Source organism: Siphateles boraxobius, unplaced genomic scaffold (genome assembly GCF_051911475.1).
Source record: "Siphateles boraxobius isolate OS27281-9 unplaced genomic scaffold, OSU_SipBor_1 61, whole genome shotgun sequence".
Lineage (NCBI taxonomy): Eukaryota > Metazoa > Chordata > Actinopteri > Cypriniformes > Leuciscidae > Siphateles > Siphateles boraxobius.
The window spans coordinates 10,102,347-10,123,985 of NW_027509188.1; the positions used below are offsets into that span (position 1 = coordinate 10,102,347).

General features: G+C 42.2%; 1 protein-coding gene across 2 annotated transcripts in view; it reads right to left on the bottom strand.

Moving 5' to 3' along the window:
• Positions 1 to 21,218, bottom strand: part of LOC143718332 (uncharacterized) — a 249,635-nt gene extending 228,417 nt beyond the window's left edge. The window contains exons 1-3 of one of the 2 annotated variants that reach the window (XM_077209402.1): positions 21,100 to 21,218; positions 20,312 to 20,505; positions 6,130 to 7,401 (exon numbers count right to left, since the gene is read on the bottom strand). In XM_077209402.1, the coding sequence (XP_077065517.1) occupies positions 6,473 to 7,401; positions 20,312 to 20,432 (1,050 nt within the window). In that variant the 5' untranslated portion in view covers positions 20,433 to 20,505; positions 21,100 to 21,218 and the 3' untranslated portion in view covers positions 6,130 to 6,472. Of the gene's footprint in view, positions 1 to 6,129; positions 7,402 to 20,311; positions 20,506 to 21,099 lie in introns of those variants that run through there. The other variant, XM_077209398.1, reaches the window with a different exon arrangement.
• Between the last annotated feature and the right edge of the window lie 421 nt (positions 21,219 to 21,639).

A 21,639-nucleotide genomic window follows, 5' to 3' on the forward strand; every position in this document is an offset into this window, starting at 1 on the left:
TGCCTGACATCGGTGCAAGTGGAAATGTAGTGCTAAGACTGGCCTCAGTCATCCCTTCCAACATGTCTTACAAACTGTTTTATGATAATTGGTTTTGTGGGGTAGACCTACAAGTCATCCTGGAGAAATTAAAAATCCACAGTGTGGGAACTGTGAGAAAGAACAGACTTGCCGGTTGTGTCTTCACAGAAGACAAAGAAATGAAGGCTAAAGGTCGGGGAACATTTGAGGAAATGGAGGCAAAACACAACAGCGGCACGTTGAATGCCGTGAAATGGTACGACAATCGTCCAGTTATCCTCCTCAGTACCTTCGCTGCAGCAAACCCCACCACCACAGTGCAGAGGTGGGACAAGAAAGCAAAGCAGATGGTAACAGTTGTGCGCCCCAACATTGTCACCTTGTACAACAAGTGCATGGGTGGTGTTGACCTATTGGATTCCCTCATTGCCCTGTACCGTACCAAGATCAGATCCAAGAAGTGGTACCACCGGATTGTGTTCCACTTCTTTGATCTTACAGTGGTGCAGGCATGGTTGCTTTACCGCAGGGACTCCGATGCCATGGAAATTTCACAGAAGACACAATTGAGCTTACTGGACTTCAAGGTCAATGTGGCCCTCTGCCTTACACAGGTCAACAAGGGCACCACCAAACGAAAAGGTAGACCCTCACAGAGTTTGGAGGTCCGTATAGAAGAGAAGCGGCACAAAGGACCCACTGCCCCCCTTCCACCAAGCAGCATCCGTCTTGACCGCTTTGATCACTGGCCAGAGATGGGTGCACCAAAAGGAAGGTGCAAGAATCCTGGCTGCAAGGGCATCGTCAGAGTGGTTTGCTCTAAGTGCAAGGTGCACCTCTGCCTTAACGGAGAGAACAACTGCTTTAAGGCGTTTCACATCGAGTAGTTTCACTTGAACTGTTCTTATGAGTTTGCATCAGATGTTTTGTAAATTTTGTTGAAATGATACTTTGAAAATTAGTTCCATATGTAGTACACAAAGCTCTTGTAAATATTTTAAATAATAAAAACAATTTCATTTCTAAGAGACAGGTCTGTAATCATTTATGAATTTCATGTCATTTTGGGAGAAAACGCATCAGGCTGTTCCATTGTCGCACAATGTTGCCATACGGCAACGCACCCAAAAGTACCCCCCCCCCCCCCCCAAAAAATAAATAAATAAATAAATAAATAAATTTGTTAATTTGAGTCTATTTTATATATAAAAAAACACTGTACAATTTTTTTCCATGATTGCATAATAATGCGTGCAGTAGAGGGTTAAAAATTGGTGAACAGTCATCTCTTAGTGAGCTATCCCCATCTGACTATTCTTTCTGTAACACCCCTAGGCCAAGTGGACATGGTGATGGCTTAGCCACAAACTTCAGAGACTCATTCAAATGCAGACTTATGCCTATAGATGACTTTTTTAGTTTTGAGGCACAGCTCCTACAAATTTAGCTAAATGGCCCCCTTACTCTGTGTCTTGGTATATAGACCTCCTAAAGTCAATACAATCTTTATTCACGAGTTTTCGGAGTTTCTGTCAAATCAAGTGTCTCGCTGTGACAGGGTGTTGGTCTTGGGGGATTTCAACATCCATGTCTGCTGCCCATCTAAACCGATGGTTTAACACTTTTTGAACGTCATGGACTCTGTCTCCAGACCGACACATATTTAAGGCCATACATTGGACATTGTTTTGTCTCGCGGTGTCTCTGTACAAATCTGTGAAGTATTTGATGCTGGCATTTCTGATCATTTCCCTGTGGTGTTTGAGCCTGCTATTTCATATATTCAGCCTATCCTTTCTCGTCCTACACACTACTCTTGTGTTTTTCATGCAACTACTGCTCTCGAATTTTCTGAGTCTTATTCCAAAATACTTTCAAATTCCAATGTTTATCTGTCACCTTGTATGGATACTGAAAAACTGGTTGAAACTTTCAATTCCACCTCTTGTATTGCTCTAAACACAGTTGCTCCACTTAAGCGCAAGAAGTGTAAGGTCAGATCTAGTACTCAGCCCTGGTTAAATACATCTACTCGTACTCTCAGACAAGAGTGCAGGAAGGCTGAGCGCAGGTGGAAAAGGGATGGGCTTCAAGTCTCCTACCAAAGTTTGAAAGACTGTTTAACAGTCTATCAACACTCTGTTAGTGAAGCAAAAGTTCTGTTTTTTTTGTTCAGAAAATACAGGATATTAGATCACATCTCCCCTGTTCTTGCCTCATTGCATTGGCTACCAATAAAATTTAGAGTCGACTTTAAGATCCTTTTTTTTGCATACAAGGCTCTACATAGTTTGGCCCCAGATTATATTTGTGATCTTATTAGCCCATACACAGCCTCTAGGTCACTAAGATCTTGCAATCAGTCACTTTTATCTGTCCCTCGTTCCAGGTGTAAATCAAAAGGTGATCAAGCTTTCTCTGTAGTCGCCCCAAAGCTCTGGAACAATTTACCTTTAAACATCAGGACCTCTCCATCTCTGGTTGCTTTTAAATCCAGCTTAAAAACCTATTTTCACTCTCTTGCATTTGAGTAATGTTGTGAACGCATTTTAAATTAGTCGGTGTCCTACGTTATGTATGTATGTATTTACACAGAATGATTTTGATACTTGATTTTTCTCTTTTTTCTACTACTTTTCTCTTTTTTTTAATTTATTGATTTATTTTATTGTATTGTAACACAACCGTAGTTGTTCCAAAGTGCTTTAAACTTGTGCTCTATAAATAAAACTTGACTTGATTACGTGTTAAAGTGACCACGCCCACGGAGAGCGCGCGCTATTCAAACGCAAATGATCTGAGGCAAGCCATGCAAACATGCCAACGCCCACCAGCTGAATTATAAAACACATCAAGTTTAATGAAAATCTTGTACTTTACGTCGTCTTGCTGCGCTGTGAGGAATAATAGCTACTATTCTAATAATCCTGGAAAATGTACCAGAAGTGCTGGTAGTTTCATTTCGAGGAGCAACGGATCCAGCTGATGTAGTAAATTATTTATTCTTAAGTGCTCTGCTCTAATCGCGATATTGAAGTGTCTGGAAACCGCAAAAAGACTGTTTAAATATGAACTGCGTGTCTGTGTGTGAATGATGAATGAACGACACAGGCGCGCGCTGTTTACTACAGTTATACAGCGCGTGTCTGTGCTGTTCATTCACTCTTGCACCTACATTAGTAAACTTGTTATTTTTACATGAACACATCAAAACAATATTGCTATAGCCTACTGAGATGAGTAAAAATAGACTGAAATATGTTGAAATAAAATGTCTGTATAAGCAACAAACTGCAAATTAACATATGCTAATATATCATAAACATGATATGTTACAGACTAAATAATATGAATGTTTAGACAAGATTTTGTTGATTAGTTTTGGATAAATTATAAAGATTTTACTGTAAAAAAGACTACTGCCACATTAAATAAGCTTTTATTCGCCAATTTCTGCTTGTATGTTAAATATATAGTATGGGATGTTTTGTCAAAAATAAAGTAGGTATATTGAATTATCAACTAAGATGTTATTAAAGTGTTTGTTCCAATATTCAAACTAATGAATCCTTACCTTTGAAATATGTATGATCAAATGTATACTTTTTACAAAGAAAGAATACACTTGAAATATTGTTGTTGTAATTGTAACCTATTAGCAATTGGTTACAATTTGTAATTGTAATATATATACACACACACATATATATATACATATATATATATATATATATATATATATATATATCCTTTTGTCCTCACATTCTCTAGTATCCCATGACATACCTGTGTGAAAGGCTCATTATGCAGCTCATTAAGGGGCTCATTATGCAGGTCTTAGTTTTCTCAGCTGTGAACACACCTCCACGCATATTGCCTGTCCAAACAAAAAGTGTCTTATAAAATTTAAATCAATGTATTGTTTTGTGTAAATGATTAGGCAGGATGATTTTCAGATCATTTTGAAGCAAAAACTCTAGGCGACCACATCCATTAGTCAAAAGTCTTGTGGACACATATTTAGTATGTGTTTTGTGGCCTTATTTCAGAAACTTTAAGTTTTAGTTTTTTCAATAACCATGCATAAACAATATTTTCTCAAAAATACAAACATGTACATACATGTTGCACACATATTATGGTAGCCCTGTTTGTGATAAATAGAGTGCAATGACTCCTTTGCCATTAATATGTTTATAAGCAACTGAAAAAATCACAAATGTCAGCGCATGTCAAAACATCTCAAGGACCCCAAAAACACCTTAGACCCCAGAGGGTTAAGGCTGTGGTGGATTGGCCAACTCCAGATTCCCGTAAGGCCCTGCAGAGGTTTCTGGGGTTCACCAATTTTTACCGGCGTTTCATTTGCAATTTCAGTCGACTAGCCGCTCCTCTGACTGCCTTGACCTCCACCAAGACGACGTTCAGGTGGTCTGGTGCAGTTGAAGCTGCATTTACCAACCTCAAGCGCCGCTTCGTTTCAGCTCCCATTCTTGTAGCCCCTGATCCTTCTTGTCAGTTTGTGGTGGAGGTCGACGCGTCAGTGGTGGGGGTAGGAGCGGTTCTTTCTCAGCGCTCAACCACGGATGACAAAATGCATCCTTGCGCATTTTTTTCTCATCGTTTATCTCCTGCCGAGTGTAATTATGACATTGGTAACAGAGAGTTGCTGGCAGTCAAGTTAGCGTTGGAGGAGTGGCGTCATTGGTTAGAGGGTTCAGAGGTACCCTTTATCGTCTGGACCGATCATAAGAACCTCGAATATATCAGATCAGCTAAACGACTCAACTCCAGGCAGGCTCGGTGGGCACTTTTTTTCGGTCGTTTTGAATTTTCTCTATCGTATTGTCCGAGCTCCAAAAACATCAAGCCCAATGCTTTATCTCAAATTTTTGACTGTTCCGTTCGCCCGTCCACTCCCGAGTGTATTTTTCCTGAGAGACTCATTGTCTCCACACTCGTATGGGAGATCGAGTCCAAGGTCCGTTCGCCTTAGAAGGGGTAATGCCCGTGGTGTCCACCGAGTCGTTTATTCATGCCGGAGGGCTTACGGTCCGACGTCATTCGGTGGGGTCATTGTTCCAATGTAGCATATCATCCAGGAGTCAATCACACCAGTTTTTTGGTCAAGCAACGATTCTGGTGGCCCTCCATGGCTCGCGACATTCGAAGTTTTGTTTTGGCATGTTCAGTCTGTGCTTGTGGAAAGACTTCCAATCACCCACTGGATGGGCTATTCCAACCGTTGTCTGTCCCTTCGAGACCCTGGTCCTACAACTTAGAGAGAGTGTTGCGATGCTTGGTTTCTCAGAATCCTTCCTCCTGGAGCCAGAAACTCTCATGGGTTGAGTATGCACATTACTCGTTACCTGTGTCATCCACGGGCCTCTCTCCATTTGAGTGTAGTCTAGGGTACCAGCCACCAATTTTTCCAAGTCTGGAATCCGAAGTCATGGTCCCCTCAATTCACGCCTTCGTCAAGAGGTGCCACCGCACATGGACCAGAGCCTGAGACTCTGCTCCAGGTGGGGGCGCGCACTAGGGCTAAGGCCGATCACCACCGGTCAAGGCCTCCCGTATACGTCGTGGGTCAAAAGGTGTGTAACTTCAAATAACCTCTTTATCATTGTAATTTATTGTCTCATACATCTTGAGCATGTTTATGTATTGGATTTTTAGTCAGAGAGAGATTGAGACATGAAATGTTTGTTTTAGTGAACTATACTGTTTTTAGTGGACAGTGGAGTTTCATAGGGTTACATGAGTTTATAGTGAAGTTGTTATTTTTTCTACATTGAATTTTGACACAAAAAGAAGCTTCCAGTTTCATTGTGTAATTCCTCTCTCCTTTTACATTTATTTCAGTAATGATAATGACCCAAGCACGTCATCTACACCGGCAACAGCACCTCAGCTTCCACCGAGGAGATTGAGCCAGCCAAGCATGTCATCTAAAAAGTTAATAATTTTATTGTTCTTTACACAATTGATTTAAAAAGCGCTAACTGTCTGTCAACCAAAGGGTTTGAAAAATATATTTTTTGTTCAAAAACTGTTCACTATTGTTGTGTGAGGTGTGATTTTCAGTAATAAATGACAAAAGTCAAATTATCGTTTTTGAAATTCTCTAGTTTATTGTACATTTTTCACTCATACTTCCTTTATAAACACATTACATGTGTGCTTATGTTAGCTTAGGGTCTTCTGAATCCAAAGATACCAAACATATGGTTTATAAGCCCAAATCTAAAAATAGAGAAAACGGACCAAAAAGGGCTTAGTTCCCAGGGGATTAAGTGTCTGTTTTGACTGAAACTTTTACCACACTTCTTGAGTGAATTCTCAAGTGGCAATTAAGGGTTACTTTATTTTTGAAACTCTTTCCACACTGGTCACATTTGAACGGCTTCTCTCCGGTGTGAATCGGATATATTCATGTGATACCCAAGGTTTATTTCTGTTGTGAAACTCTTTTCACACTTATGGGAGGTGTAAGCTTCTCTCCATTGTGAATTGACATGTGCCTTTTAAGATGTTCTTTTTGAGCAAAACTCTTTCCACACTGTTGGCAAATGAACGCCTTCTCTCCAGTGTGAATTATCATGTGTTTTTTAAGGTTTCCTTTATCAGTGTGGCTCTTTCCACACAATGTGCAGGTAAAAGGCTTCTCCCCAGTGTGAATTCTCATGTGGCCTTTAAGATGTCCTTTTTGAGCAAAACTCTTTCCACACTGTTGGCAAATGAATGCCTTCTCTCCAGTGTGAATTATCATGTGTTTTTTAAGATTTCCTTTATCAGTGTGGCTCTTTCCACACAATGTGCAGGTAAAAGGCTTCTCCCCAGTGTGAATTCTCATGTGGCCTTTAAGATGTCCTTTTTGAATGAAACTCTTTCCACACTGTTGGCAGGTGTAAGGTTTCTCTCCAGTGTGAATTCTCATGTGGATTTTAATGCTTCCTCTATCAGTGAAGCCCCTTCCACACAATTTGCAGGTAAAAGGCTTCTCTCCAGTGTGAGTACTCATGTGAGTTCTAAGGTGTCCTTTTTCATCAAAGCTCTTTCCACACTGTTGGCAGGTGTAACGTTTCTCTCTAGTGTGAATTTTTACATGTCTGTTACGGACATTTTTTCTTGTGAAACTCTTTCCACACTGATTACATTTGAATGGCTTTGCTCCAGTATGAATTTTCATGTGGAATTTGTCTTGTTTTTCAGCGAAACTCTTTCCAGCCTTTTGAGGGATTTTTTGTGAAGAAATCTTTTCAGTCTGTGAGCAACTAAAAGATTTTTCTCCAGTTATGAAACCATGATGTTTACCATCCTGATCTTTCTCTTCCATTCCATTAAGTTCTTGACTCTCCAATTTAAATGCCGTCAGATCTAAAAGAGACGAATACAAGTTAACCAAAGTTTAATGCCACTAAACAACAGACATCAAGACACATTTAAGGCATCAAAACCAAAAACATGTATCCTAGATCCTATACCCACTATTTTACTGAAAGAGGTGTTGCCTGTAAACTCAATATTTGTTACTTTTTGCTTTCTTAAGGATATATTCCAAAATCTTTTTCCATCATGTATAGATTCTATGCGTTCACGAGAAAAATTGTGTGCGCCAATTAAACAAAATAAAGACTTTATTCAACAATTTCTTCTCTTCCATATCAGTCTCCGACGCACATTCCCAAGAGCACCACAACGCATGCGTAACCTCGCGTGAGTCTTCCTCTCATTAAAAACACAGCCCTGCATTTCCAGGTCATATGTCAGAACGTGTCATCAACACACGTATTGATGACACACGCATCGTGGTGTTCTTGTGAACGCATCGGAGACTGTTGTGGCAAAAACAATAATTAAACAAACGGCATCACAGTAAAAGACATCAAGATTCCAATTGTATTTTAAAAGAAAGTTTTATTCTTTTAAAAGAGGTTTGTTCACAGAAATACCGCGACAGTTACCTCGCGATAGGAACAAAAACCCAAATCACACAGAAAACAGACAGCCTTTATACCCCCCATCTCTAAAGTCTTTTCTCCCATAAATTTCCACTCACCCAGTGAAACCAGATCTAGCTGGTTTTAGAAAATACAATGGTCCTTCTAACCCCCTTTCCTGGGCTTTTACGGTCCTCACACCTGTGAGGTCCAAAAGGCTTTGTTTATGGCTAAACAATACCCCTGTCTTGCCCGAATACAAACCACCTATGTTAAAGGATCAAAAGGCCCTTTCTGACCATTTGTTTTGTGTGTCTTTGTTCCTGCCACGCGAATACAAAAAGTATCAGGAGAGAAACACATGATTGAATAGAAAGAAAAAAACCATAATGTCTAAGAAAATGAAAAAGACAAGGTAAAATATTAATTTTCCACAACAATACGGAATAGAAGAATTTGTTGAATAAAGTAGCTATTTAGTTTTGTTTTGGCACACAAAAAGTATTCTCGTCACTCCATAAAATTAAGATTGAACCACTGTAGTGACATGGACTATTGTAACAATTTATTTCCTGCCTGACCTTCAAAGTGTTAATTAAATAGCTGTCAATGGAGCCCCCCCTGAGCCATCGGATTTCATCAAAAATATCTTAAAGGTGCAATGTGTGAAAATTTTGAGTATCTATTAACAGAAATGCAATATGACATCCATAACTATGTGTTCAGTGGTGTATAAAGAACTTACTTAATAAACCGTAATGTTTTTATTACCTTAGAATGAGGCATTTATGTTATGTCGGTAAGTGAGGACCCAAAAGCGTTTTAACAGGAACAGAATCTTTTAATGACAACACAGGGTAGTACACAGATCTTCTTCTTGAATGATAATGGAGAAAACAAACAACCCGCAGAGAGGGCGATAACAGGAACATAAAAAGTCTCTCAGGTAACTTCAAAAGCTTTAGACAGCAGTAGAGAATAGCCGAGTAGCGGCGACAGGCTGCAGGTCTCTCAGAGAGGTCGCGGGTCGAAGATAGACTGTGACTACCAGGTCTCTCGTAGCATCAGATGAACTAGACAGAGTAAATAATAAGATGATTAGCTGAGAACAGATTGCACTTGCCAGGCGGAAGCCAACAGGACAGGACAGGACAGGACAGGACAGGACTGGGCTGGACAATGTAGAAATGAGCGAGACAGAAGTTTGCTTCTAGCATGAGAAACTCAAATGAGAATCTGACAAAGAAAGCAGCAAGAACAGAGAGGGAAATAGAGACCTAATCAGAGGAGAAAGGGAACAGGTGGGAAGAGAGTGAACGAGGTAGTTAGAGGAGATAAGGAACAGCTGGGAGAGCAGAGAAAAAGTAACCTATGATGACCAGCAGAGGGGGACAGAGTAACAAGAACCAGACACAACATGACAAGACATAACAGTACCCCCCACTCAACGAGCGCCCCCTGGCGCTTCCGAGGAGGGAACCTGGCGGCTACGGAGGAAATCATCGATCAGCGAACGGTCCAGCACGTCCCGAGAGGGAACCCAACTCCTCTCCTCAGGTCCGTACCCCTCCCAATCCACCAGAAACTGATGACCACGGCCCCGAGGACGCATGTCTAGAATCCTGCGAACCCTGTAGATAGGAGCGCCTTCGACAAGAATGGGGGAAGACGCAGGACTCGGCGATTTGAGACGAGAACAGCGGAGGTTGGTACCCGAGGCTACTCTGAAAAGGCGATAGACCGGTCGCAGACGAAGGAAGCGAGTTGTGTGCGTATTCTGCCCAAGGAAGTTGCTCTGACCAAGACGCAGGGTTGCGGAAAGAAAGGCTGCGTAGGATGCGACCGACAGTCTGATTGGCCCGTTCGGCTTGACCGTTAGACTGAGGGTGGAAGCCGGACGAGAGACTGACGGAAGCCCCAATCAAACGACAAAACTCCCTCCAAAATTGAGACGTGAACTGCGGGCCCCTGTCCGAAACGACGTCCGACGGAAGGCCATGAATTCTAAAGACATTCTCGACGATTATTTGTGCCGTCTCTTTAGCCGAAGGGAGCTTAGCGAGGGGAATAAAATGAGCCGCCTTAGAGAAACGATCGATAACCGTAAGAATAACTGTCTTACCCGCCGACGAAGGCAGACCGGTGATAAAGTCTAAGGCGATGTGTGACCACGGTCGAGAGGGAATAGGAAGCGGTCTGAGAAGGCCGGCAGGAGGGGAGTTCCCAGACTTAGTCTGCGCGCAGACCGAGCAAGCGGCCACGAAACGGCGCGTGTCACGTTCCCGAGTGGGCCACCAAAAACGCTGACGGATGGAAGCCAGCGTACCCCGAACACCGGGATGGCCAGCTAACTTGGCAGAGTGAGCCCACTGAAGAACGGCCTGACGAGTGGGAACGGGAACGAAAAGAAGATTCCTAGGACAAGCGCGCGGCGACGGAGTGTGAGTGAGCGCTCGTTTTACCTGCCTCTCAATTCCCCAGACAGTCAACCCGACGACACGCCCCTTAGGGAGAATCCCCTCGGGGTCAGAGGAGACTTCTGAAGAATTGAAGAGACGGGATAAAGCATCAGGCTTGGTGTTCTTAGAGCCCGGACGATAAGAAATTACAAATTCGAAACGAGCGAAAAACAGAGCCCAACGAGCCTGACGTGCATTAAGTCGCTTGGCAGAACGAATGTACTCAAGGTTCCTATGGTCAGTCCAAACGACGAAAGGAACGGTTGCCCCCTCTAACCACTGTCGCCACTCACCTAGGGCTAAGCGGATGGCGAGCAATTCGCGGTTACCCACATCGTAGTTACGTTCTGACGGCGACAAGCGGTGGGAAAAATACGCGCAAGGATGGACCTTGTTGTCTGAGAGCGATCGCTGAGAAAGAATGGCACCCACGCCCACCTCTGACGCGTCAACCTCAACAACGAACTGTCTAGAGATGTCAGGTGTAACAAGGATCGGTGCGGATGTAAAACGACTCTTGAGGAGATCAAAAGCCCCCTGGGCGGAAGCAGACCATGTAAAGCGCGTCTTGACAGAAGTAAGAGCTGTGAGGGGAGCAGCCACCTGACTGAAATTACGGATGAATCGACGATAGAAATTCGCGAAGCCGAGAAAGCGCTGAAGCTCGACGCGTGACTTAGGAACGGGCCAATCAATGACAGCTTGGACCTTAGCGGGGTCCATCCTAACGCCTTCAGCGGAAATAACGGAACCAAGAAAGGTGACGGAGGAGGCATGGAAAGTGCACTTCTCAGCTTTCACATAAAGACAATTCTCTAAAAGGCGCTGGAGAACGCGTCGAACGTGCTGAACATGAATCTGGAGTGACGGTGAAAAAATCAATATATCGTCAAGGTAAACGAAAACAAAGATGTTCAGCATGTCTCTCAGGACATCATTAATCAACGCCTGAAAGACAGCTGGAGCGTTTACGAGACCGAAAGGAAGAACCCGGTATTCAAAGTGACCTAACGGAGTGTTAAACGCCGTCTTCCACTCGTCCCCTTCCCTAATGCGCACGAGATGGTAAGCGTTACGAAGGTCCAGCTTAGTAAAAAACCTGGCTCCCTGCAGGATCTCGAAGGCTGAAGACATAAGAGGGAGCGGGTAACGATTCTTAACTGTTATGTCATTCAGCCCCCGATAATCAATGCAGGGGCGCAGGCCACCGTCCTTCTTCTGAACAAAAAAAAACCCCGCTCCGGCGGGAGAGGAGGAGGGAACTATTGTACCGGCATCGAGAGCTACAGATAAATAATCCTCGAGAGCCTTGCGTTCAGGAGCCGAGAGCGAGTATAATCTTCCCCGGGGTGGAGTGGTCCCCGGAAGAAGATCTATACAACAATCATACGAACGGTGTGGAGGGAGAGAAGTGGCCCGGGACCGACTGAACACCGTGCGCAGATCGTGATATTCCTCCGGCACCCCCGTCAAATCACCAGGCTCCTCCTGTGAAGAAGAGATAGAAGAAACAGGAGGTACAGCAGACATTAAACATTCCACATGACAAGAGACATTCCAAGAGAGGATAGTATTCCTAGACCAATTAATAGAGGGATTATGACGAACTAGCCAGGGATGGCCCAAAACAACAGGTGAGAAAGGTGACTGAAAAATTGAAAAAGAAATGGTCTCGCTATGATTACCAGAGACAGTGAGGCTTAAAGGTAGCGTCTCTCGCTGAATCCTGGGGAGAGAACTACCGTCCAATGCGAATAAGGCCGTGGAATCCTCTAACTCCTGGAGAGGAATGTCATGTTCTCGAGCCCAGGTCTCGTCCATAAAACAGCCCTCCGCCCCAGAGTCTATCAACGCATTGCAGGTGGCAGACGAGCCGGTCCAGCGGAGATGGACCGAAAAGGTAGTGCAGGATCTTGAAGGAGAGACCCGAGTAGTCGCGCTCACCAGTAGCCCTCCTCTTACTGATGAGCTCTGGCTTTTACTGGACATGAGTTAACAAAATGTGCAGCAGAACCGAAATAGAGACAGAGGCGGTTGGTGATTCTCCGTTCCTTCTCCTTAGCCGAGATGCGGACGCCTCCCAGCTGCATGGGCTCAGAACTCGAACTGGCGGAGGGAGATGGTAGTGATGCGGAGAGGGGAGCAGCGGAGAAAGCGAACTCCTTTCCTCGAACTCGACGGCGAAGGTCGAACCGTCGCTCGATGCGAATAGCGAGTTCAATCAAGGAATCCACCCTGGAAGGAACCTCCCGGGAGAGAACTTCATCTTTAACATCCACGCGGAGACCCTCCAGAAACCGGGCGAGTAAAGCCGGCTCGTTCCAGTCACAGGAGGCAGCAAGAGTGCGAATTTCTTACGAGTAATCTGTTATGGATCGATTACCTTGAGTTAGGGAAGACAAGACCCGGGAAGCTTCTTCACCGAAAACAGAACGGTCAAATACCCGAATCATTTCCTCCTTAAAGTCCTGATACCGGTTAGTGCACTCAGCCTCCGCCTCCCAGATTGCCGTTCCCCACTCTCGAGCCCGTCCAGTAAGGAGAGATATCACGTAGGCGATACGAGCTCTGTTCTTGGAGTAAGTGTTGGGCTGGAGAGAAAAGACAACATCACATTGAGTGAGAAACGGGCGGCATTCTGTGGGCTCACCCGCGTAACACGGTGGGTTATTGACTCGGGGTTCAAGAGATTCGGAAGCCCTGGAAGCGACCGGTGGATCGAGGCGGAGATGATTGATCTGTCTTGTGAGATCGGAGACTTGGGCGGCCAGGGTCTCAACTGCATGTCGAGCAGCAGACAATTCTTCCTCGTGTCTGCCAATCATCGCTCCCTGGATCTCGACGGCTGACTGGAAATGATCCGGAGTCGCTGGGTCCATCTTGGTCAGATTCTTCTGTTATGTCGGTAAGTGAGGACCCAAAAGCGTTTTAACAGGAACAGAATCTTTTAATGACAACACAGGGTAGTACACAGATCTTCTTCTTGAATGATAATGGAGAAAACAAACAACCCGCAGAGAGGGCGATAACAGGAACATAAAAAGTCTCTCAGGTAACTTCAAAAGCTTTAGACAGCAGTAGAGAATAGCCGAGTAGCGGCGACAGGCTGCAGGTCTCTCAGAGAGGTCGCGGGTCGAAGATAGACTGTGACTACCAGGTCTCTCGTAGCATCAGATGAACTAGACAGAGTAAATAATAAGATGATTAGCTGAGAACAGATTGCACTTGCCAGGCGGAAGCCAACAGGACAGGACAGGACAGGACAGGACTGGGCTGGACAATGTAGAAATGAGCGAGACAGAAGTTTGCTTCTAGCATGAGAAACTCAAATGAGAATCTGACAAAGAAAGCAGCAAGAACAGAGAGGGAAATAGAGACCTAATCAGAGGAGAAAGGGAACAGGTGGGAAGAGAGTGAACGAGGTAGTTAGAGGAGATAAGGAACAGCTGGGAGAGCAGAGAAAAAGTAACCTATGATGACCAGCAGAGGGGGACAGAGTAACAAGAACCAGACACAACATGACAAGACATAACAATTTATATCTACATAACCGCGGGCACCCCCTTCTATGAAGATCGACATATTGTGACGTCATGTTTCTACCGTAGCCGAACGCGAACACACAGCGCTACAGAGCGCGTTTCCTCACTACCTTGAAAGAGAAGCCGCAGAAAGCTAGAAGCTAGCCATAAACACCGTGAGTAATGACTTTTCCCTTGTCAGTGGTGTAAAATATGTAGTTGGATTGTTTCATGTAACTTAATTCTTCTCCCTCGCTGTGTTATGGCTTTGCTATGTGGGGATAAATGTGCTGGTTACGTTCGTGAGACAGCTGATTAGTACTCTTGTCATTGACCGTAAAACAGTAACGTTACAGGAATCACCAACCCGTCGATCTTGGAAGCATTTTAAGTCGATCGAGTTTCCAAAATCAGAGAAAAAAAGCCTATTGTGTGTAGTAAATGGTGTCTAGGGGATGCGAGGCGCGCGCTGTTACAATCACGTCATTTTTGCCGCACGCACCTTTGGGCTCATGCGGATGCGTCCAGTATAAACAAGGCTTAACGCTTTAACCAGCTCAGCAACAGTAACAGCTCATATTAGCCATCTAAACTTTTACTACCCTGTTAGAAAAAATATATAGTTGCATAGTTTCATGTGGTTCTTCTCCCTTCTCCTTGCTATATGGGGGGAAATGTGCTGGTTACGTTCGTGAGACAATCAACTAATTACTATTATTATATTACGTATTAAGACCCTTGATCCTCACCTGACTATGGCTTTGTAAACTTTATCCATGATGTGGTTTATAATGGACTGTGGTACAGAAACTTGGTTTACTCTGGCTATTCTCTGCTGTCTCAGACGACGATGTTTGTCCCGTTTGAGACACGGTAGCTTCTTCGAAAGGGAGGGGTGAGCGGTGGGCTGAGCCCTTAGTGTAAACTCGCAACAGAACCGCTAGATGTCGCTAAAAGTCACACACTGCACCTTTAAAGGGATAGTTCACCCAAAAATTAAAATTCTGTCAGTAATTACTCGCCCTCATGTTGTTCAAATCCCTTAAGACTTTCGTTCATCTTCGGAACACAAATTAAGATATTTTTGATTAAATCTGAGAGCTGGATCACTCCTCCATAGGCTTCTATTGTAACTGAAACCTACAAGTTTCCACAGAGTCCAAGGCTCTCAAGGCTAAAGGAAGAGAGTTCCAGAGCCTTGGAGCCACCACACAGAAAGCACGATCACCTCTTGTTTTAAAACCTGTTCTGGGAACATTTAAACTTGGCCCGAAGACCTCAAAGAGCGACCAGAAGTGTGTGCATGCAATAGATCCTGGATGTAAGAGGGAGCTTGACCATGCAAGGCTCTTTAAGTAATGGTTAAAATTTTAAACTGTACTCTAAAACTAATTGGAAGCCAATGAAGAGCCATAAGCACAGGTGCAGTCTTGCAGCTGCATTCTGTACAACTTGCAGTTTGTCCAAGGAGGATTTGTTTAAACAAGTGTACAGTACATTGCAATAATCCAGATGAGAGGAAATAAAAGCATGAACAAGCATCTCCATCTCCTCTTTAGAAACCACTGATCTAATCTTAGCGATGTTCCTGAGATGGAAAAAACAGGAACGAAACACGCATTTAACATGACTGCTAAAACACATAGATTTATCAAAAATGACACCCAGATTTCGCACAATATTACAGTCCGAGGATGATAGAGCCCAAATGGCCTGCCTAATCTTAGGAGTAATGTTGTCTGGAGCAAAAATCAGCACCTCAGTTTTGTCTGAATTTAGTTGCAAAATGTTGTCTGCCATCCATTTATTAATGGAGGCTAAGCAATTGTGCAACAAGGACAGTTGCAAAATGTTGTCTGCCATCCATTTATTAATGGAGGCTAAGCAATTCTGAAACAAGGACAGTTTGAGCCTATCAGGGCTAAAAGAAAAATATAATTGGATATCATCAGCATAACAATGGTAAGATATTTTTCCAAAACTACCAATAATCTTTCCGCATCTAGCCTATCATGAATCTAGCCTATCAGGGCTAAAAGAAAAATATAATTGGATATCATCAGCATAACAATGGTAAGATATTTCTCCAAAACTACCAATAATCTTTCCGAGAGGAAGCATATACAGACTGAACAGCAGGGGGCCGAGCACAGAACCCTGGGGCACACCACAGAACAAAGGAGCAGAGTCTGACATATATGTTCCTATGGACACAGAGAAACTCCTGTCTGAAAGATAGGAGGAAAACCAATCCAGAGCTGATACAGTAATACCCACAGTTGTTTTCAGTCAATCGGAGTGCAGTGATCCACAGTATCAAACGCTGCAGTGAGATCTAATAGAACCAACACAGAACATTTACCCCCATCAGCAGCCATCAAAATATCATTTGAGACCCTAAAGGCCTCATTATGCTTCTGCGTCAACTCCAACTCCAGGCCGTTTTATGGTTCTGCGTCAGGTTGAGTTGACGCGTAGTTAGAATTTTTTGGAGGTGCACGTCGAGCTACGCCGGAGGGCTTCGCGGCGACGCAGAGGGGTCTTCGGGGGTACGCCGTCGATTCGACGCAGAAGCATAAAACAGGCTTAAGGAGGGCAGTCTCAGTTGAATGTTTTTTATGAAAACCAGAATGAAACTTATCAAAGATATTTTGACAACCCAAAGCATTATTTAGCTGGTTCGCAACAACCAATTTTAGTAAGAACAGGCAATTTAGAAATAGGCCTATAGTTTCTAAATGAAGCTGCGTCAAGATTGTTCTTTTTCAAGATAGGCTAAAGATAAAGTTTAAAATTGAAACCAAACATGGGCCAAGATGATGTATGGATTATAAAAGCAAAGATTTAGGTAAAATATCAACAGGGCTTTGAGAAGGTGTCATCGTGCCCACTAATCTAATGATGTCATTCAGGGGCAATAGGGCAGAAGGAGTCCAGTATTGAAGGTCTGTGATGTTTAACTATATGAGGTTTTGCTGATGAAACAATGCCTGCCCTGACAGCTCTAACCTTGTCCACAAAATAAAACAAAAAGTGGTTGCAGTCAACATTTGAAAACACAGGGACAATACATGCAGCAGGAGAAACAATGTTGTTAATAGTTTCAAAGAGAGCTTTAGGATTTTTTTTACAGGCTCTATTAACCTTAATCATTTAGTTTAAGTCCATTAAGAGCTCTTTAAGATACAAGCGGTGGACCTGTGGCTGAGTCGCTTTCCATAAGCGCTCAGTTCTCCGACAAACACACCTTAAAGGGATACTTCACCTCTGTAAAGATGAATGTGTATTTAAAATGGGTCATTCATGTAGTAGAAATGTGAAATTATTTTTGAATTTGGAGCCTTCTAGACTGAGAAAAGCCAAAAAATGTATTTGCCGCTCATGTGGATGAAAGACAACAACTCCCAAAATGCACTTGCTTCGCTGCCCTACGAGGCCACTCCCAAGCCACGCCCTACCGGTAAGAGAGCGCAGTTAAACAACAAGGCTATCTACTAGTGAGTCTCCGTGACAAGTCTGCCCGGGAATTCGAGATCGCCAAAAATGTCCGGGATTCGGCTTTTGCGTTCTACAGTAGCCATTCATTATGTTTACTGTGGCGAGCAGGACGAGACTGAGGGCCGCGGCGTGATTACTGATGAGCGACACCTGTGACCGGTCTCGTATCTCTCACGGAGGAGCGGGAGATTTCTTAGCAATGTTAAAACGCACATTAACCCATCACTTGTTTAGCGTTCATGTAAACACTACATTCAGATTCACCAATCAAAATGAATTCAGTTAGATTTAAACAAAAGGTGTGCATGTAAACAATGAATGGCGACTGCAGAAAACAAAAGCCGAATCCCGGACATTTTGGACGATCTCGACGGCCGGACATATTTGGGAAAAAGAGGATGGTAACCCCTATTAAAGGGACATTGTGTAGTTTTTTAGGTATTTTATTTTCTAAAATCAATATTTTTATTCATAAATATGTCCTCAATGGTGTACAAATACCTCTGCCAATTATCTGACTTATCCTCATAAACGAAGAATTCATTATCTTTATATACATGTGACAGGTAGGTCCACGGAGGCTTCCATGTCGTTCCGTCATCTTGAAAAACTATAATAGCAGAGAGGTTCAAATAGTACTAGGCCAACGTGTTTCCACAACGTGTTTTCGTTCAGACCCAGCGTCAGTGACTGAAAGCAGCAGAAACGGAGGAGCAGAGCAGCGAGAGACGCTTCACGGCCCCGGCAAGTTTAAAAGGCTGCATTGCACTGTCATTTTTAATGGCGGACCATGCATATGTCGAGCCACAGGAGAACTTTTTTAAATAACAAACCTGTTCACCCGAAGGAAAACTCGACAAAGTGCTATTAGAACACATCCTGTCATAGCTTTTTGGTACATAACAGCTACCGTAGATGCAACGCGCATTTGAAAAAGCAAGGCGCTGGAGAGCACAATTCGTTTGAATGCAAAATACAATTTCACCGCTAGATGGGAGAAATTCCTACAAATTGTCCCTTTAAGCTTTCTCCACGGAAAGTGGAAGTGACACGTGATGGCCAAGTATTGTAACCCATACTTGGAATTTGACCTCTGCATTTAACCCATCCAAGTAAGTGCACACACATTAGGAGCAGAGTAGTGAGTAGTGAACACACACACACTGCAAACGTGGATACACACACCCGGAGCAGCGGGCAGCCTTGAGTGCAGAATAAGAATAAAATCAGAATAAGAACCTATTAGCTTAGCTTCCAAAAAAAGATGGCTGACACTATTTGTACATTCTGTGAGTGAGAGCCACCAAGCTTTTTGCCAGCAAGTGGAGGGAGTGGAACTTCACGTTGAGGAATTTTTGTGATGGTGTTAGGTTGGATATCTAAATATATGCCCCCCCCCCCCCCCCGATATCAGTTTATGGATACGTATTTATGGATGGATAGATAGATTGATAGATAGAATTAATGCACACACATAGATAAAGAAATAAATAACATTTTGTTTAACTTGATGTATGATTGTGTATTTATTGTCATTTTCAGCAATAGACAGCTAAATACAAAATATGGAACAGATTATTCAATTCCTGAAAATAATCATGACCACAACTGCGTACATCACTTGGTTTTAGGGTGCTAGGTGCAAGATTGACTATAAACCAAAATTACAAATAATTTGAACACTCATTTGATCATCAGTTCACTACCCCCTGTGCTTGGCCGCTGCAAGGCTCACAGAGATAGATCTGTAGCTTCAGGAAAATGAACTTCACGGCTGCTCCCTCCACGAACATGACTTCTTTGTCAGAAAGATGTCGTTGGTGTAGACACTTGTCAATCAAACATGTCTGACCAATAGAGAAGCACCCGCCCACTGCGGAACGTTTGTGTCAAAATGATTCAATCAAAAAAATCTGAACTTCAAAACTTTTTTCACTTAAAAAAAAATGATTCAATCAAAACAATTTAAACTTCTACATTTTTTTCACTTCAAATAAAAAAAACAATAACAACGAAAAAACACATTCTCTTCAATACTTTTTTTATTCACGGGGTAATTTTTTTTGTTGCATGTTAACAGTTTTTTCTTTGATTGAAAATATTTTTTTTGATTGAAACAACTTTTTTGAAATTGAATGATTAAGACACAAATGTCCTACCCATGTATGGCCCAAGCACAAAAAAGATTACTTCAATCAAAGAGAACATTTTCAATAATAAAAACAAGTGTTCAAATGCAATTTTTGGAGTCTCAAATATTTTATTTGCATTCAAAAACGATTTTCTATATTTGAAAATGTTTATCTTTTCATTGAAGTGACTTTTTTATTGATTCTGTTGTTTTTTGTTTGAAGCAACTTCTTTTTTGATTGAATGATAAAGACACAAATGTCCTACCTATTATATGGTCCAATCAAAAAACAATGTTACTTCAATTAAAAAGGTTGCTTTAAACAAAACAAAACGGACTTTTATCAAAGAAAACATTTTCAATCAAAGAAAAGCAGTGTTCAAATTTATTTTTTTGAGTCTCAAATATGTTTTTGGATTCAAATACTTTTTTTCTTTGATTGAAAAGTTTTTCTTTTATTGAAGTGAAGGTTTTTTTAATTGAAAATATTTTTTTTGATTGAATAATAAAGAAACAAAACTACCTCCATAGAAATGCGCCATTAGTCATCTGTATTTCAAAAGACGAGTACGTGTCAGTGCTCACTGACTGGCAGATAAAACAAACCAGTGGCAAATTCTGTGTTTATATATGAGGTCTAAATAATTACAATCCAGAGCACTTTAATTAGCACAATCTTCAAAAATATCATTAATTTCTATAGAGCTAGACATTTTCAGCTTTGAGAATGAAACTGACCTGTTTTTTCCTCGGTTACTTCTGGTTTCACACTGAATGTTTCTTCAATCTTGAAGTCTTCACTCTCCTCTTTAATAAACGCCATCTTTATGTCTTCATTCTCCTCTTTAATAAAAGCCATCTTTATAATAGTGTGACTCGTGGATCTCAGTTGCTTCACCAGGAGTTTTTCCTCTGTTTATGAACACTTCGTCCTATTTAAGATGAGAATAATTAACAGAAAGAAAAAACACTCAAAACTAAATCTCTGTGTGTGTCTCAATCATATCTAGTTCAGTAGTTCATTGCTCTGTTAAGAGAGTCAGTCAGAGAGAGAGAGTTAATGAACTTAAATCACCTATTAGACAAAAACTCACAAAACATTCAGAATAGTATTACAAATGATTACAAGATCACACATTACACAGTAAGTTCATATTTGGATGCAACATTTATTAATTTGTAGATTACATTAGATTTCACTTAGTAAAAGTTGTCATCACACATGTTTGTGTTGTTGTTTGACCAGCAGGAGTCGTCAGTGTTTGAGGTGATTCGACACAGTGAATCATTCTGTGCAGCGATTCATCCTGTTGATTGTTCAGTTTCTCTCTTCACTACTTGCCAGTATCCCGATTCATGTTTATGATAAACCAATTCACGATATAGGGATTGAAATAAGACGCACCTTTTCTGTTACTCATGTATGAATTTGCTTTACTCACAAAATAACGTTCATTAATGTTAGATAACACAACACAATATAATATTACATAGATTTAAACACTTTAAATGTTTAAAACGCAAACCTTTCTTCAGCAGAATCACAACAGATGCAGGAGACCGGCGCAGCCTTATGACGTCACACCTCCACTCCAAAATAAAAGTCCTGTTCACACTAAAATCAGAAATGTGCATAGAATTCTCACACACATAATAAAACATGTATCAGCGGCGTTCAGATTTGAATTCTTGGTGAAATACACATTTAAATGAATGTTGATCAATGATAACTACCAGTTTGAACTACATATGCGAGATACTGTAAATGGCTAAACTAATGTTTGTGTGCAGAAACTTTATTTGACTGAAAGATGGCAGGATTCTGATACTCATTCTGCTGAGTCCAGTTTTGTCCAGATCCTCTGTCACGGATCTCTGAGAGAGGATTCAAATGCAGAAAGAGTGTTAACGGGTTTATCGACAAGACAGCAGACACGACAAGAGATTGAGGGACGGTGTGATAACAGTCCAAACAGTAGGCAGGGAACGATGCATAATTGTGTTAAATTATTTTAACGCATTAAGGATTTTGAAATAAACGCGGTAACGCTGACAACACTAGTATA